Genomic DNA, 12,959 nt, shown 5'->3' with positions numbered 1-12,959 from the left:
TGTGTGTCATCGGCATAAGTATTGTAGGAAACGTTATGATGTTCCATAATCTGAGCTAGGGGTAGCATATAGATGTTAAATAGAAGCGGGCCGAGAATGGACCCTTGAGGAACCCCACATGTGATCTTGGTTCTCTTATGGCGCTTTTGCACTGGTACCACCTCAGCTCGGTTCTACCCGCTATGGCCCCATTTTGCGCTTTCGCACTAGGGCTGAAACGGGTAAAGCCGCTCCAAAGCGATACTTTTTTCTGTACCCATTTCAGTGAGGTTCTTTGCGTGCTGAGAAGGGACTATTTCTGAGGTCACCACCCTCCTCGCTACCGATTGGTCGGGGGGCGGGGCCGTCATCACCCTCCACGCCTCTGATTGGTCGGGGGGTTGGCCAATCAGATACCAGATGTCTGAGTCAGGATGTGACCTCATAAAGAGCGACCCGCGGGTTCTTCTTCCTTTCTCATCGAAAACAAACAACAATGGCTGCTCAGAAGTCCGTGCCATGGTCAAACTCTGAGGTGGAGACATTTTTGAACCTGGTGGCGGAGGATAGGATCCAGAGGGAGCTGGACGGGGCCACGAGGAACGAAAAAGTATTTCTCCAGCTTTCTCAGATGATGTCTGAACGAGGCTTCTACAGAACTCTTCAGCAGTGCCGCGACAAGCTTAAGAAGTTGAAGAGTGACTATCGTGCGGTGAAGGACCACAATGGCCGTAGCGGGGCTTCCAGGAAAAACTGGAAGTGGCTGGCCCAGATGGATGAAATCTATGGGCAGCGACCGTCTAGCAACGGGAGAGAGAGCAGCCTGGACTCCGCTACGGTCCACCTCGAGACTTTAAACGAGGACGGTGAGTTTTTTCCTTTGAATCATTTGAAAAATCCTTCGATATAACCACGCTAGTCGTGTTTTTTTGGGGGACGGTGTGTTTTGGGGCCTTTTGTTGCATGTTGCATTGTTGTGAGACAATAAGCCAGCTACACGCTGCATCTACCGAGTGGCCACAATGTTTTTTTATATATAAATATTTGTGTACATATAATTGTTTCTTTTATTTTTTTAGACATCTCCCAGGGCGAGTTTCTGTCTTTCACCCCCTCGGCCTCCTGCTCTTCAACGCCAGCACGTCCGACATCCCCAACATCCCCAACATCCCCAACAACATCACATGCGGTGGCCGTTTGTCCATCACGTGTAATGGCTGGTAAGACTTCCACCATATTATAGTACAAGGCATATCAATCATCTCCCTGTCTGTTCTGACTTGTAATTCTCAAGGATATGATTTGATATGTTCAGAGCAGGACACACAGCTGTTCCATTTTTCTTTCTTGCTTTTGGTAAACTGTGTTTTCGCTTCTCCAATTGTATTTTTTTATTAGGTAAAAGAAAAAGGACCTCCCACACGTCAGAGCTCGTCGATGCCCTCCGAGAGTGCAGCCGGAACGACCAGGTCCTGCAAGCCCAGCGGGAGAGCCATGTTGGGAGGCTTCTCGATGATGCCCGTGAGGCCAGGGAGCACCAAGCGGCATTACAGCGAGAACTACGAGAACTACACCGAGAACAACAGGATGTGCAGAACCAGATGAACGAACGATTTAACCTAGGGTTTCTTGCTGCGCTGGACCGGCTTACCACGGCGTTGACTGGGCAACGTAATGGCAACTAACATTTGTGGAGTCCAGTTTTTTATTGCACATTTTTATACGTTTTTATAAAAACAATTTTTTTATTTTTCCAGTTTTTTGTTTACATTTTTTCCATTTTTTTATTGAACATTTTTTATTGCACATTTTTATACGTTTTATAAATACTATTTTTTTTATTTTTCCAGTTTTTTGTTTACATTTTTTCCAGTTTTTTTTGAAAATTTTTATTGCACATTTCTTTACGTGCATTTTGTTTTACAATAAGACTATTTATAAAAAAAACTAGTTGTATTTTTGCACTTTAGTGTATATAACATTATATCCCCAGTTTTCTTGAACATTTTACTCTGGGTTGTGCATTTTATTTTACAATAAGACTATTTATAAAAAAACTAGTTGTATTTTTGCACTTTAGTGAATATAACTTTATATCCCCTGTTTTATTTTTTTTATTTTTTTATTTCACTCACTGCAACGTGCAATCGTGTAAATATCCATCTGTAAATATCAGTCTGTTATCTTTTTATATACTAGTATTTCTTTATAGTGTTATTATTACTTTGTTATTACTTTTTCTATTGATGCCTCTTGTTTTTGCACTATCCCCTTTGCTGCTGTAAACTGCAAATTTCCCCTCTGTGGGACTATTAAAGGTTTATCTTTTATTGCACATTTTATTGTGGGTTGTGCATTTTTTAACAATAAAACTATGTATTTGTCAACTTTTAATTGAATTTATTCTGGTTTGAGCATTTTAAAACCATACTTTTCCAGTTTCATTGAACATTTCTATATACTATAACAATTTATAAAACTATTTTTCTCCACTTTTTAGTGTACATATTTATAGACATTTACAAAACTCCCAATTCCATTGAACATTTTAAGATGGTGGTGCATCGTGGATGACGATGCCGGTCACTGAGCCGCACATCTAGTGTGATCAAAAAATGTTTCAAGCTAAAGGACATTCTAAGAGGAAAATTACATTTTAAACCGTGTACGCACTACTCTTAAAACCATGTGCATATCAGCCTGTGGGGTAACTTTGTGGGATGGTCTGGATGATGAAATCAAACACAGGACTAACTATACAGCTTAAAAACACAAGAAAGCAATTCTTGACAAGTATAAAAATGGGGACCTCTAAAGTAATTTATATATTTATTTTATTTTGTTTGCCGGCATTCAAGGCTGTTCGTGGATCATTGTAGAGGTGACTGGGAGATTGGACTCTTGAATTTAGGATATTGTAGGAGACCAGTTCAATTATGATTATAATTACTGATATTGCTTATTGGTTGTTTGTGTTTTATTTATTTTGTTTCTTTTAATTTTATTTAATTTCTATAGGTTATATATATGATATGGTTAACAGTCTCATGAAGGGGGTGGGAGACATTGTCCATGATGGAAGACAGCTTTGCCAACATCCTCCTCTCCCCCACCACCTCCGCACATTTTATTCCAGGTTGTGCATTTTTTTTTTTTTTACAATAAGACAAACTATGTATTTTTCCACTTTTTAGTGTACATTTTTTATAATAGACTTTAAAACTTTATATTCCCCATTTTATTCCGGGTTGTGCATTTTTTACAATAAAACTTTTAACTATGTATTTGTCAACTTTAATTGAACTTATTCTGGTTTGAGCATTTTACAATAAAAACATAATTTTCCACTTTTATTGAACCGTTTCACAATATAACAAACTGTATCTTCCCAGTTTGAATATTTTATTCCAGTTTTTTATTGCACATTTTTTATATCAAACTCATTTCTTTTGGTTATACAAGTTCTCTCAAATTCATATATTCAGGGATATGAACCTCCCAATATTCTGTGTACCTTGAGCACCTGAATAATGGTTCACCCTTGTATGATTGGTTTTTGAATTCACGTGGAATAATAGAAAAACCTGACTACTTTTTTTGAAAGTACAGAACTTTATTGAAAGAACATTTTGCCAGAACATTTTAAAACTTAGCTGGTGGCCAAGTAACGCATTAAAGCATCTCTGACACCTGCCCCCCCCTGCTCCCCCTCTGACCCCTGCGCCGCCGCTTCCACAGGTGCTGCTGCAGCCGCAGGTACATCCCATGAATTCTCATAGGTCTCCCCATGACCTTCACACAGGTTATGGAGAGCACAACATGCCAGCACCATAGCTTTCACTAGCTTGATGTCCGAATCGTTCCTTTTCAGGAGGCAACGCCACCTCCCCTTCAGTCTGCCAAAAGCATTTTCCACAACCACCCGTGCACGACTGAATTTGTAGTTGAATGTTTTCTGGTCCACTGTGAGCCTTCCGGTGTCATGGAATGGTTTCATGAGCCATTTCTGCAAAGGATATGCAGAGTCCCCAAGGATGTAGTAGCCAACATTTGTTCCACCAATGTTCCTGAAATTAGCTGGGAAGAGGTTTTCTCGGCTGGCTAGTTCCCACAGGTTTGACAACCTCAGGACCCTAGCATCATGCGTGCTCCCGGCCGGTCCAGCAAAGACGTTCCAGAACAGCCCTTTTCCATCTACCACACCTTGTAGGATTATTGAGTGCCAGCCTTTCCTGTTGAAGTAATCATTGTGGTAGTCCTTTGGTGCAATGATTGGTATGTGTGAACCATCAATAGCACCCACGCAATGTGGCATCCCCCACCTACTCTCATTGTAGGCAGCGATTTGTCGTAACCTCCTCTCATCGGGGAAACGGATTTGTTCTGGCAACAGCAACATGTCCACTGCTTTACAAAAGTCCTGCACACACGTGCACACAGTGGTGATGCTGACTCCAAAAAGGTGTCCGATGCTCCGATACTCAGAGCCGGTGGCGAGCTTCCAGAGTGCAACAGCAACCCTCTTTTTTAGGGGAACACACTCACGGAAAGTCGTGTCCTGGCGCTCCATGGCAGGGCGTAACTTGTTGCAGAGGAAGTTGTACGTTTCCTCGGACATCCTAAAGTTATCCACCCACTGCTGGCGCGAGAAGCCGGGAACAATAGTATCCCACCACTCCGAGGTTCTGTTGAACTTCCAGACCGACGGTTTGCGGCGATGAAGTACAGCAATCTGAAACAGGCAGAAGATCATGAATGAATGAATGAAAATTTTTATTTCGAACATGCTAAAATATATATATATATATATATATATATATATATATATATATATATATATATATATATATATATATATATAGTATAATATATATAATATGTATAATACAGTATAATATAAATCATAACAATCATAAACAAAAACATGCCTCACTGGCTTTTTTTTTCTTTTTTTGCATGCTCGAAATGGAGCAGGGAGAAGTTAAAAAAACGTATTTAGCCCTGCCCTGGTTATCCACAACACAAAACATAATTCGCCACCCCAAATTACTCCGCATACTGAAATACAGAACATCATTTGTTTTCATACTTAAGGGAAAGTTCGGTTTTTTACAACCTGGACCTTATTTATGCCATTTTTTATGGTCGTATACTCACCCAGAAAAGTTTGGTGTCATTTGGAGTCCTTCGGAAGATATTAGGAGTTTTTTTGCGAGCCGCTTCTCCGTGTAATGGAGCGCATGAGGGCATAGACGGACGCAGACGATGCAGCGTCTAAATAACACATGATTGCCACGAAACTCGTTCATTTCTTTTATGAATCACTAGATCTGCTTCCAGGACCTGTTGTAACATATTGTGGCGCGGTCTGTGTATTAAATAAATAATAAATTTCCGTTTGTAAACAAGACCTCTGAACTCATGACGTCATCTCTGTGCGCGCACTCTGTCCTCCGTTCCGTGAGCTCTTCAGCCGTATACTCTGGCTCAAAACGGTAAGGACGGCCATCATATTCAAAGTCGTCGTCCACAACCTCAGAATTTGACAAATATTCAGACATGTTTCAAATAACTAACAGTAAACTAACAGTAGCGAACTCCAGCTGTACACGGAGCTGTGTCTGGGACGCGCGCACAGAGATGACGTCATGAGTTCAGAGGTCTTGTTTACAAACGGAAATTTATTATTTATTTAATACACAGACCGCGCCACAATGTTACAACAGGTCCTGGAAGCAGATCTAGTGATTCATAAAAGAAATGAACGAGTTATTTAGACGCTGCATCGTCTGCGTCCGTCTATGCCCTCATGCGCTCCATTACACGGAGAAGCGGCTCGCAAAAAACCTCCTAATATCTTCCGAAGGACTCCAAATCACACCAAACTTTAGGCGAGTAAAAACAATCTGCAATTAGCTTACCATGCGAGCACGTTTCCTACTCCTCCGGTGATCTTCCTCCTCGTAGGACTCTATGGCTTCCAGCACTCTCTTGTGCTTCACGATGGCGTCCTCCGTCGCCGCTTGAAGCCTTCTCTCCACATCTTGCATATTAGTACGCAAATTACGCATATTAGTAAGCATATTAGTACGCAATAAACGCCAGATAAAAAGCAGCAGCTCCACCAAAACAGCAACGTTCTCCATCTTCGCGTCTATTCTTCCTCGTGTGCGTCGCACAAATGAGTACGTCACAGCGGCTTCGCTCCAACTCCGCCCGTTTTATAATAGATCCATGACTCCGCCTACTTACTTCCTCGTTTGGGTTGCGCAATCGAGTATGTCACAGCAGCTTCACCCCAACCCCCCCACTTGTCCCCTGGCAGTGCGAAAACACACCGTGTAGAAGCGTGCCGTACCGCGCCGTACCGCGCCGAGCGGAGCCGGGCTGAACCGATACTAGTGCAAAAGCGGCATTAGACTCATGGTTCCCAATTGACACAAAAAAGGCCCTATCTTGCAAGTAAGATTTAAACCATTGAAGCACAGTGTAGTTTACAGTAGTCCACATCTAATTTTTCGGTCTCTTATTCGTACCAAAAGCAAATTGGTTTTAATTTTTACAAGATTATTTTGATTAACACCTCTATCACGCCACACCTGTTTGCAAAATTAGATTAGTTTACAATGAATCATGATTGGGTACACAATTTTATGGTATTAGTTGGGATTAACTGTGTAAAGGTGGTAGAGCGGGTCGTCCAATGATCGGAAGGTCGGTGGTTCGAATCCCGCTGTGTCCCAGTTTGCTGTCGTAGTGTCCTTGGGCAAGACACCTTACCCACCTTGCCCCGTGTGAATGTGTTTGAATGTGTATGAATGTTGGTGGTGGTCGGAGGGGCCGTTTGGCGCAATATTCAATTCAATTCAATACAATTCAATTTTATTTATATAGCGTCTAATACAACAAAAGTTGTCTCTAGACGCTTTCCAAAGACCCATACCCAGAACATGACCCCCGAGCAGTTATTACATAAACAATGGTAGGTAAAAACTCCCCTAGTGGGAGAAGAACCTTAAGCCAAACAGTGGCAAGGAAAAACTCCCCTTTTAGGAGGGAAGAAACCTTGAGCAGGACCAGGCTCAAAGGGGGGACCCTCCTGCCGAGGGCCAGACTGGGGGTCAGGGATGGCAACAGCACAGCAGGCAGGTGGAAGCAGCAACGGGATGACCAGGGGTGGGGAGCCAGCACAAGAAACTATCAATATGTGCATAACTAACAATATGGCAGCCACGCTTCCGTCAGTCTGCCCCAGGGCAGCTGTGGCAACAAACGTAGCTTACCACCACAAGTGAGGATGTGTATGAATGAATGATGATCTCTGTAAAAGCGCTCTGGGTGCCTTGAAGGGCGCTATATAAAAAAAAAAAATAAATCCAAGTCATTAAATAATTCCCTGACAGGTGTTTATTTTTATTTTCCCCTCCTTGAACCGCCACCTTACCGTGGTGGAGCACCCGAATGATCCTAGGAGCTATGTTGTCCGGGGCTTAATGCCCCTGGTAGGGTCTCCCAAGGCAAACAGGTCCTAGGTGACGGGTCAGACAAAGAGTGGTTCAAAGCCCCTTATGAAGAAGAAAAGAGCAAGGAAGTTTAGGTCGCCCGGACTGGCGTTACCGGGGCCCCACCCTGGAGCCAGGCCTGGGGTCGGGGCTCGTAGGCGAGCATCTGGTGGCCGGGTCTTGGCCCACGGGACCCGGCCGGGCGCAGCCCGAACGAGCGACGTGGGCCCGCCCTCCCGTAGGCCCAACACCCGCGGGAGGGTTCATAAGGGGAAGGTGCCGTGTGATTTGGGTGGCAGCCGTGGGCGGGGGCCCCGGCGACCCAATCCCCGGACGACGACTCTGGCTTTAGGGACATGGAATGTCACCTCGCTGGGGGGGAAGGAGCCTGAGCTTGTGCGGGAGGCTGAGAGGTATCGACTAGAGATAGTCGGGCTCACCTCCACGCACAGCCTGGGCTCTGGAACCCAACTCCTTGTGAGAGGTTGGACTCTCTTCCACTCTGGAGTTGCCCATGGTAAGAGGCGGCGAGCTGGTGTGGGCTTGCTCATAGCTCCCCAGCTCAGCCGCCATGTGTTGGAGTTCTCCCCACTTAACGAGAGGGTCGCTTCCCTGCGCCTTCGGGTCGGGGATAGGTCTCTCACTGTCGTTTCGGCCTACGGGCCGAACGGCAGTGCAGAGTACCCGACCTTCCTGGAGGCCCTGGGAGGGGTGCTGGAAAGTGCCCCAACTGGGGACTCCATCGTTCTGTTGGGGGACTTCAACGCTCACGTGGGCAGCGACAGTGTTACCTGGAGAGGTGTGATTGGGAGGAACGGCCTCCCCGATCTGAACCCGAGCGGTGTTCTGTTATTGGACTTCTGTGCTAGCCACAGTCTGTCCATAACGAACACCATGTTCGAGCATAAGGGTGTCCATCAGTGCACGTGGCACCAGGACACCCTAGGCCGGAGGTCAATGATCGACTTTGTTGTCGTTTCATCTGACCTCCGGCCGTATGTCTTGGACACTCGGGTGAAGAGAGGGGCTGAGCTGTCAACTGATCACCACCTGGTGGTGAGTTGGATCCGCTGGCAGGGGAGGAAGCTGGTCAGACCTGGAAGACCCAAGCGTATCGTGAGGGTCTGCTGGGAACGTCTGGCAGATTCCCCTGTCAGGGGGGTCTTCAACTCCCACCTCCGGGAGAGCTTTGAACGGATTCCGAGGGAGGCCGGAGACATTGAGTCCGAATGGACCATGTTCTCCACTTCCATTGTTGACGCGGCCGTCCGGAGCTGCGGCCGTAAGGTCTCCGGCGCCTGTCGCGGCGGCAATCCCCGAACCCGGTGGTGGACACCGGAAGTAAGGGATGCCGTCAAGCTGAAGAAGGAGTCCTACCGAGCCTGGCTAGCTCGGCGGACTCCTGAGGCAGCTGACGGGTACCGGCAGGCCAAGCGGGCTGCAGCCCGGGCGGTCGCGGAAGCAAAAACTCTGGGAAAAGTTCGGGGAGGCCATGGAGGAGGACTACCGGTCGGCCTCGAGGAAATTCTGGCAAACCATCCGGCGCCTCAGGAGGGGGAAGCAGTGCTCCGCCAACACTGTTTACAGTGGAGGAGGGGAGCTGTTGACCTCGACTGGGGACATCGTCGGGCGGTGGGAGGAATACTTCGAGGATCTCCTAAATCCCGCTGACACGCCTTCCGTCGAGGAAGCAGAGGCTGAGGATTCAGAGGTTGATTCATTCATTACCCAAGCTGAAGTCACTGAGGTAGTTCGGAAGCTCCTCGGTGGCAAGGCACCGGGGGTGGATGAGATCCGCCCTGAGTACCTCAAGTCTCTGGATGTTGCGGGGCTGTCGTGGCTGACACGCCTCTGCAGCATCGCGCGGCAGTCGGGGACAGTGCCTCTGGACTGGCAGACCGGGGTGGTGGTCCCTCTCTTCAAAAAGGGGGACCGGAGGGTGTGTTCCAACTACCGGGGAATCACACTCCTCAGCCTCCCGGGGAAAGTCTATTCCAGGGTGCTGGAGAGGAGAATTCGGCAGATAGTCGAACCTCGGATTCAAGAGGAACAATGCTGTTTTCGCCCTGGCCGTGGAACGCTGGACCAGCTCTACACCCTCCGCAGGGTGCTCGAGGGCGCATGGGAGTTTGCCCAACCAGTCCACATGTGTTTTGTGGACTTGGAGAAGGCTTTCGACCGTGTCCCACGTGGCATCCTGTGGGGGGTGCTCCGAGAGTATGGGGTCGGAAGCCCTCTGCTGAGGGCTGTACGGTCCCTGTATGACCGGAGCAGGAGCTTGGTTCGCATTGCCGGCAGTAAGTCAGACCTGTTTCCGGTGCGTGTTGGACTCCGGCAGGGCTGCCCTTTGTCACCGGTTCTGTTCATTATTTTTATGGACAGAATTTCTAGGCACAGCCAAGTCCCGGGGGGGGGGTACGGTTCGGGAGCCACTTGATTTCATCTCTGCTTTTTGCAGATGATGTGGTGTTGTTGGCTCCCTCGAGCCAGGACCTTCAGCATGCACTGGGGTGGTTTGCAGCCGAGTGTGAAGCAGCTAGGATGAGAATCAGCACCTCTAAGTCTGAGGCCATGGCTCTCGACCGGAAAAAAGGTGGCTTGCACCCTCCAGGTCGGGGGAGAGTTCCTGCCTCAGGTGGAGGAGTTTAAGTATCTTGGGGTCTTGTTCACGAGTGAGGGGAGAACGGAGCGCGAGATCGACAGGCGGATCGGTGCGGCGGCCGCAGTAATGCGGTCATTGTATCGGTCCGTCGTGGTGAAGAGGGAGCAAAAGGCAAAGCTTTCGGTTTACCGGTCGATCTACGTTCCCACCCTCACCTATGGTCATGAACTCTGGGTCATGACCGAAAGAACAGGATCCCGGATACAAGCGGCCGAAATGAGTTTCCTCCGCAGGGTGGCGGGGCGCTCCCTTAGAGATAGGGTGAGGAGCGCTGTCACCCGGGAGGAGCTTGGAGTAGAGCCGCTGCTCCTCCACATCGAGAGGAGCCAGCTGAGGTTGCTCGGGCACCTGTATAGGATGCCCCCTGGACGCCTCCCTCGTGAGGTGTTCCGGGCATGTCCCACCGGGAGGAGGCCCCGAGGAAGACCCAGGACACGCTGGAGTGACTACGTCACTCGGCTGGCCTGGGAACGCCTTGGAGTCCCCCCGGAAGAGCTGGAGGAAGTGTCCGGGGAGAGGGAAGTCTGGGGATCCCTGCTCCGACTGCTGCCCCCGCGACCCGGACTCGGATAATGCGGTGGACAATGGATGGATGGATGGATGGGTGTTTATTTTTGACCAATCCAACCCCAGACTGTGAGACTTGGCCGCCACCTCTCATCCATCCACACACTGAGCACCGTGTCACCACAGGGCTGTGTGCTGAGCCCCCTCCTGTACTGTCTCTACACCCACCATTGCAGCCCAGGCTGACGACACCACCGTAGTTGGACTGATGTCAAAGGGACACGAGTCAGCCTATAGAGACGAGGTGCAGAGGCTCTCAACCTGGTGTTCAGACCACAATCTGACGCTGAATACAGCAAAAACAAAGATCATCATAGATATCAGGAGGAACAGAACCGTCCCACCTCCCCTCTTCATCAACGACGAGCGTGTGGAGAGAGTCCACACCTTCAGGTTCCTGGGAGTCCAGGTCTCCGATGACCTCTCCTGGAAATACAACACCACAGCTGTCATAAAGAAGGCTCAGGAGCGCCTACACGTCCTGAGGGTCCTCAGGAGGAACAATCTGGACAGGAAGCTGCTGCTGGCCTTCTACTGCTCGTCTATGGAGAGCCTGCTGATGTACTGAGTCTCCACCTGATACGGGAGTTGGCAGACTGAGTGAGGATTCAGAGGAGAGTCAAAGCAGCAGAGATGGACGTCTACTCCACCCGGTGCCTCAGCAGAGCTTGCAGCAGCACCAAGGACAGCTCACATCTCAGCTGGTGGAGCTATTGCCGCCTGGCAGGAGCTACAGGAACTTTTTTTTTTGTTTTTACCTTGTCTGCACACATATTAATGGTTGATACCATGCCCATACAAACCTAAGGCATATATATGTGCATTATTACTATATTTAATATATATACATATATATACATATATATACGCATACATGCGCATTCACGTACATCAATAACAACACACGAGCAGCAATCAACCCAAATCTCGAGATCTGATCACAGTCTGAGCTAAGCTAACGCAACTAACTAACCCCAAAAACTACAGAACAAGCATGCAGGTGAACAAGCCAGTCAGGAGCTACAGGAACTTAACAGCAAGGACGGACATCCTGAACAAATACAAGCTAATAGATGTACTGTTATCATACATTTGTAAAGACTTTATACTTTTATTCTTTTTTATTATTATGCATATCTGTACTTTTTATGTGCTTTTTCTTTTTACTTAAATTGTTTTGCAATGAGCACAAAGAAGCTCTACAATTCCGTTACATTGTAGGATGACCATAAAAGGCATTCAATTCAGTTCAAGTCAATATATTACAACACATTATAATGGAAGTTGTATAAGACGATGAACTAAAACCAGGTTCAATCATGCAGCTATAGCAAAGGAACAGTAATTTAGGGCACGTCATAGCTTGAGTACAGTGACTGCTGATGAAGGGTTTCTGGGAAAAGCTGGTGGCCATAACATCCCCTTTAGAAACCTCCAGCAGCAGACATCCCTACTGTTATGTCTTTACATGATAACATTTATTATATCTAGTTATTATAAAATGTCCAATATGACAAAACAATCAATCATTCAACCAATCTGTACACATATACCATCTTCCATGCAGTTAAAAACAGTGATTCAGCATGGGTGCTGCTATTCATGTTATCCTTTGAGGATGTAAAGTTTTGTATTAGTTGACATCTGTGATAGTTCAAACTCTGGACATAAAATTCTCAACACGCTAAAGGTAAAGACAGATTTTGCCTATATTAAGCCACACTTTGCAAGGAGGAGCAGTCAGAGATCTACGGTTCTGCACAGTGCATCATGTCCAGGACGTTGTGCAGCTGCAACTAATATAGAAAATATTGGTAAGATGAGGAGGAATCGGCCTTGTTTTTTTTGTCTCTATGACAACAAGAGCAGCATTGCTGCATGGCAACAGCACACATATCAAAGTGTCAATGAAGTTTATTGTCAAAGAGCTGAATTGATAGGAATGTCAAGGTCCAAAGAATGAAATGCCTCAACCTCATGCACCTCTCATCTTCTTTGTCACGTTGTGCTTCTTTGGACAATTCTGCTTTCTCCTTTCGTTTTTTGTTAGTCTCTTTCTTGACATTGGACTACTGTGGTATACTGTTTTATACAATTTTAGTTTTTAATTTATGAAGGGAAATAAAAAAGCAGCATTACAATACCCATAAATGATTAATAAAAGGTTTATAGATTGTAAGTTACATTCAGATATTGGATTTATACATGGTTTCACAACACAATGGCTATAATTTATTATTTTGGAAAAG

General features: G+C 46.8%; 2 protein-coding genes across 2 annotated transcripts; one reads left to right on the top strand and one right to left on the bottom strand.

The window, feature by feature from the left end:
* Positions 1-371: 371 nt before the first annotated feature.
* LOC133462805 (zinc finger and SCAN domain-containing protein 29-like) lies at positions 372-1,729 on the top strand. The gene is made up of 3 exons (XM_061744256.1): positions 372-845; positions 1,059-1,199; positions 1,378-1,729. Exons 1-3 carry the CDS (start codon positions 476-478, stop codon positions 1,662-1,664), a joined length of 798 nt encoding a protein of 265 aa, XP_061600240.1. The 5' UTR covers positions 372-475; the 3' UTR covers positions 1,665-1,729.
* Positions 1,730-3,615: 1,886 nt separating this feature from the next.
* LOC133462376 (uncharacterized) lies at positions 3,616-6,148 on the bottom strand. Its single transcript, XM_061743594.1, has 2 exons — positions 5,901-6,148; positions 3,616-4,711 (listed from the first exon to the last, which is right to left on the bottom strand). Exons 1-2 carry the CDS (start codon positions 6,123-6,125, stop codon positions 3,629-3,631), a joined length of 1,308 nt encoding a protein of 435 aa, XP_061599578.1. The 5' UTR covers positions 6,126-6,148; the 3' UTR covers positions 3,616-3,628.
* Between the last annotated feature and the right edge of the window lie 6,811 nt (positions 6,149-12,959).

The sequence above is a fragment of the Cololabis saira genome, chromosome 16 (assembly GCF_033807715.1).
Source record: "Cololabis saira isolate AMF1-May2022 chromosome 16, fColSai1.1, whole genome shotgun sequence".
Classification (NCBI taxonomy): Eukaryota; Metazoa; Chordata; class Actinopteri; order Beloniformes; family Belonidae; genus Cololabis; species Cololabis saira.
Note: the sequence above shows the minus strand (reverse complement) of the source record. Positions and strands in the feature narration are given on the sequence as shown.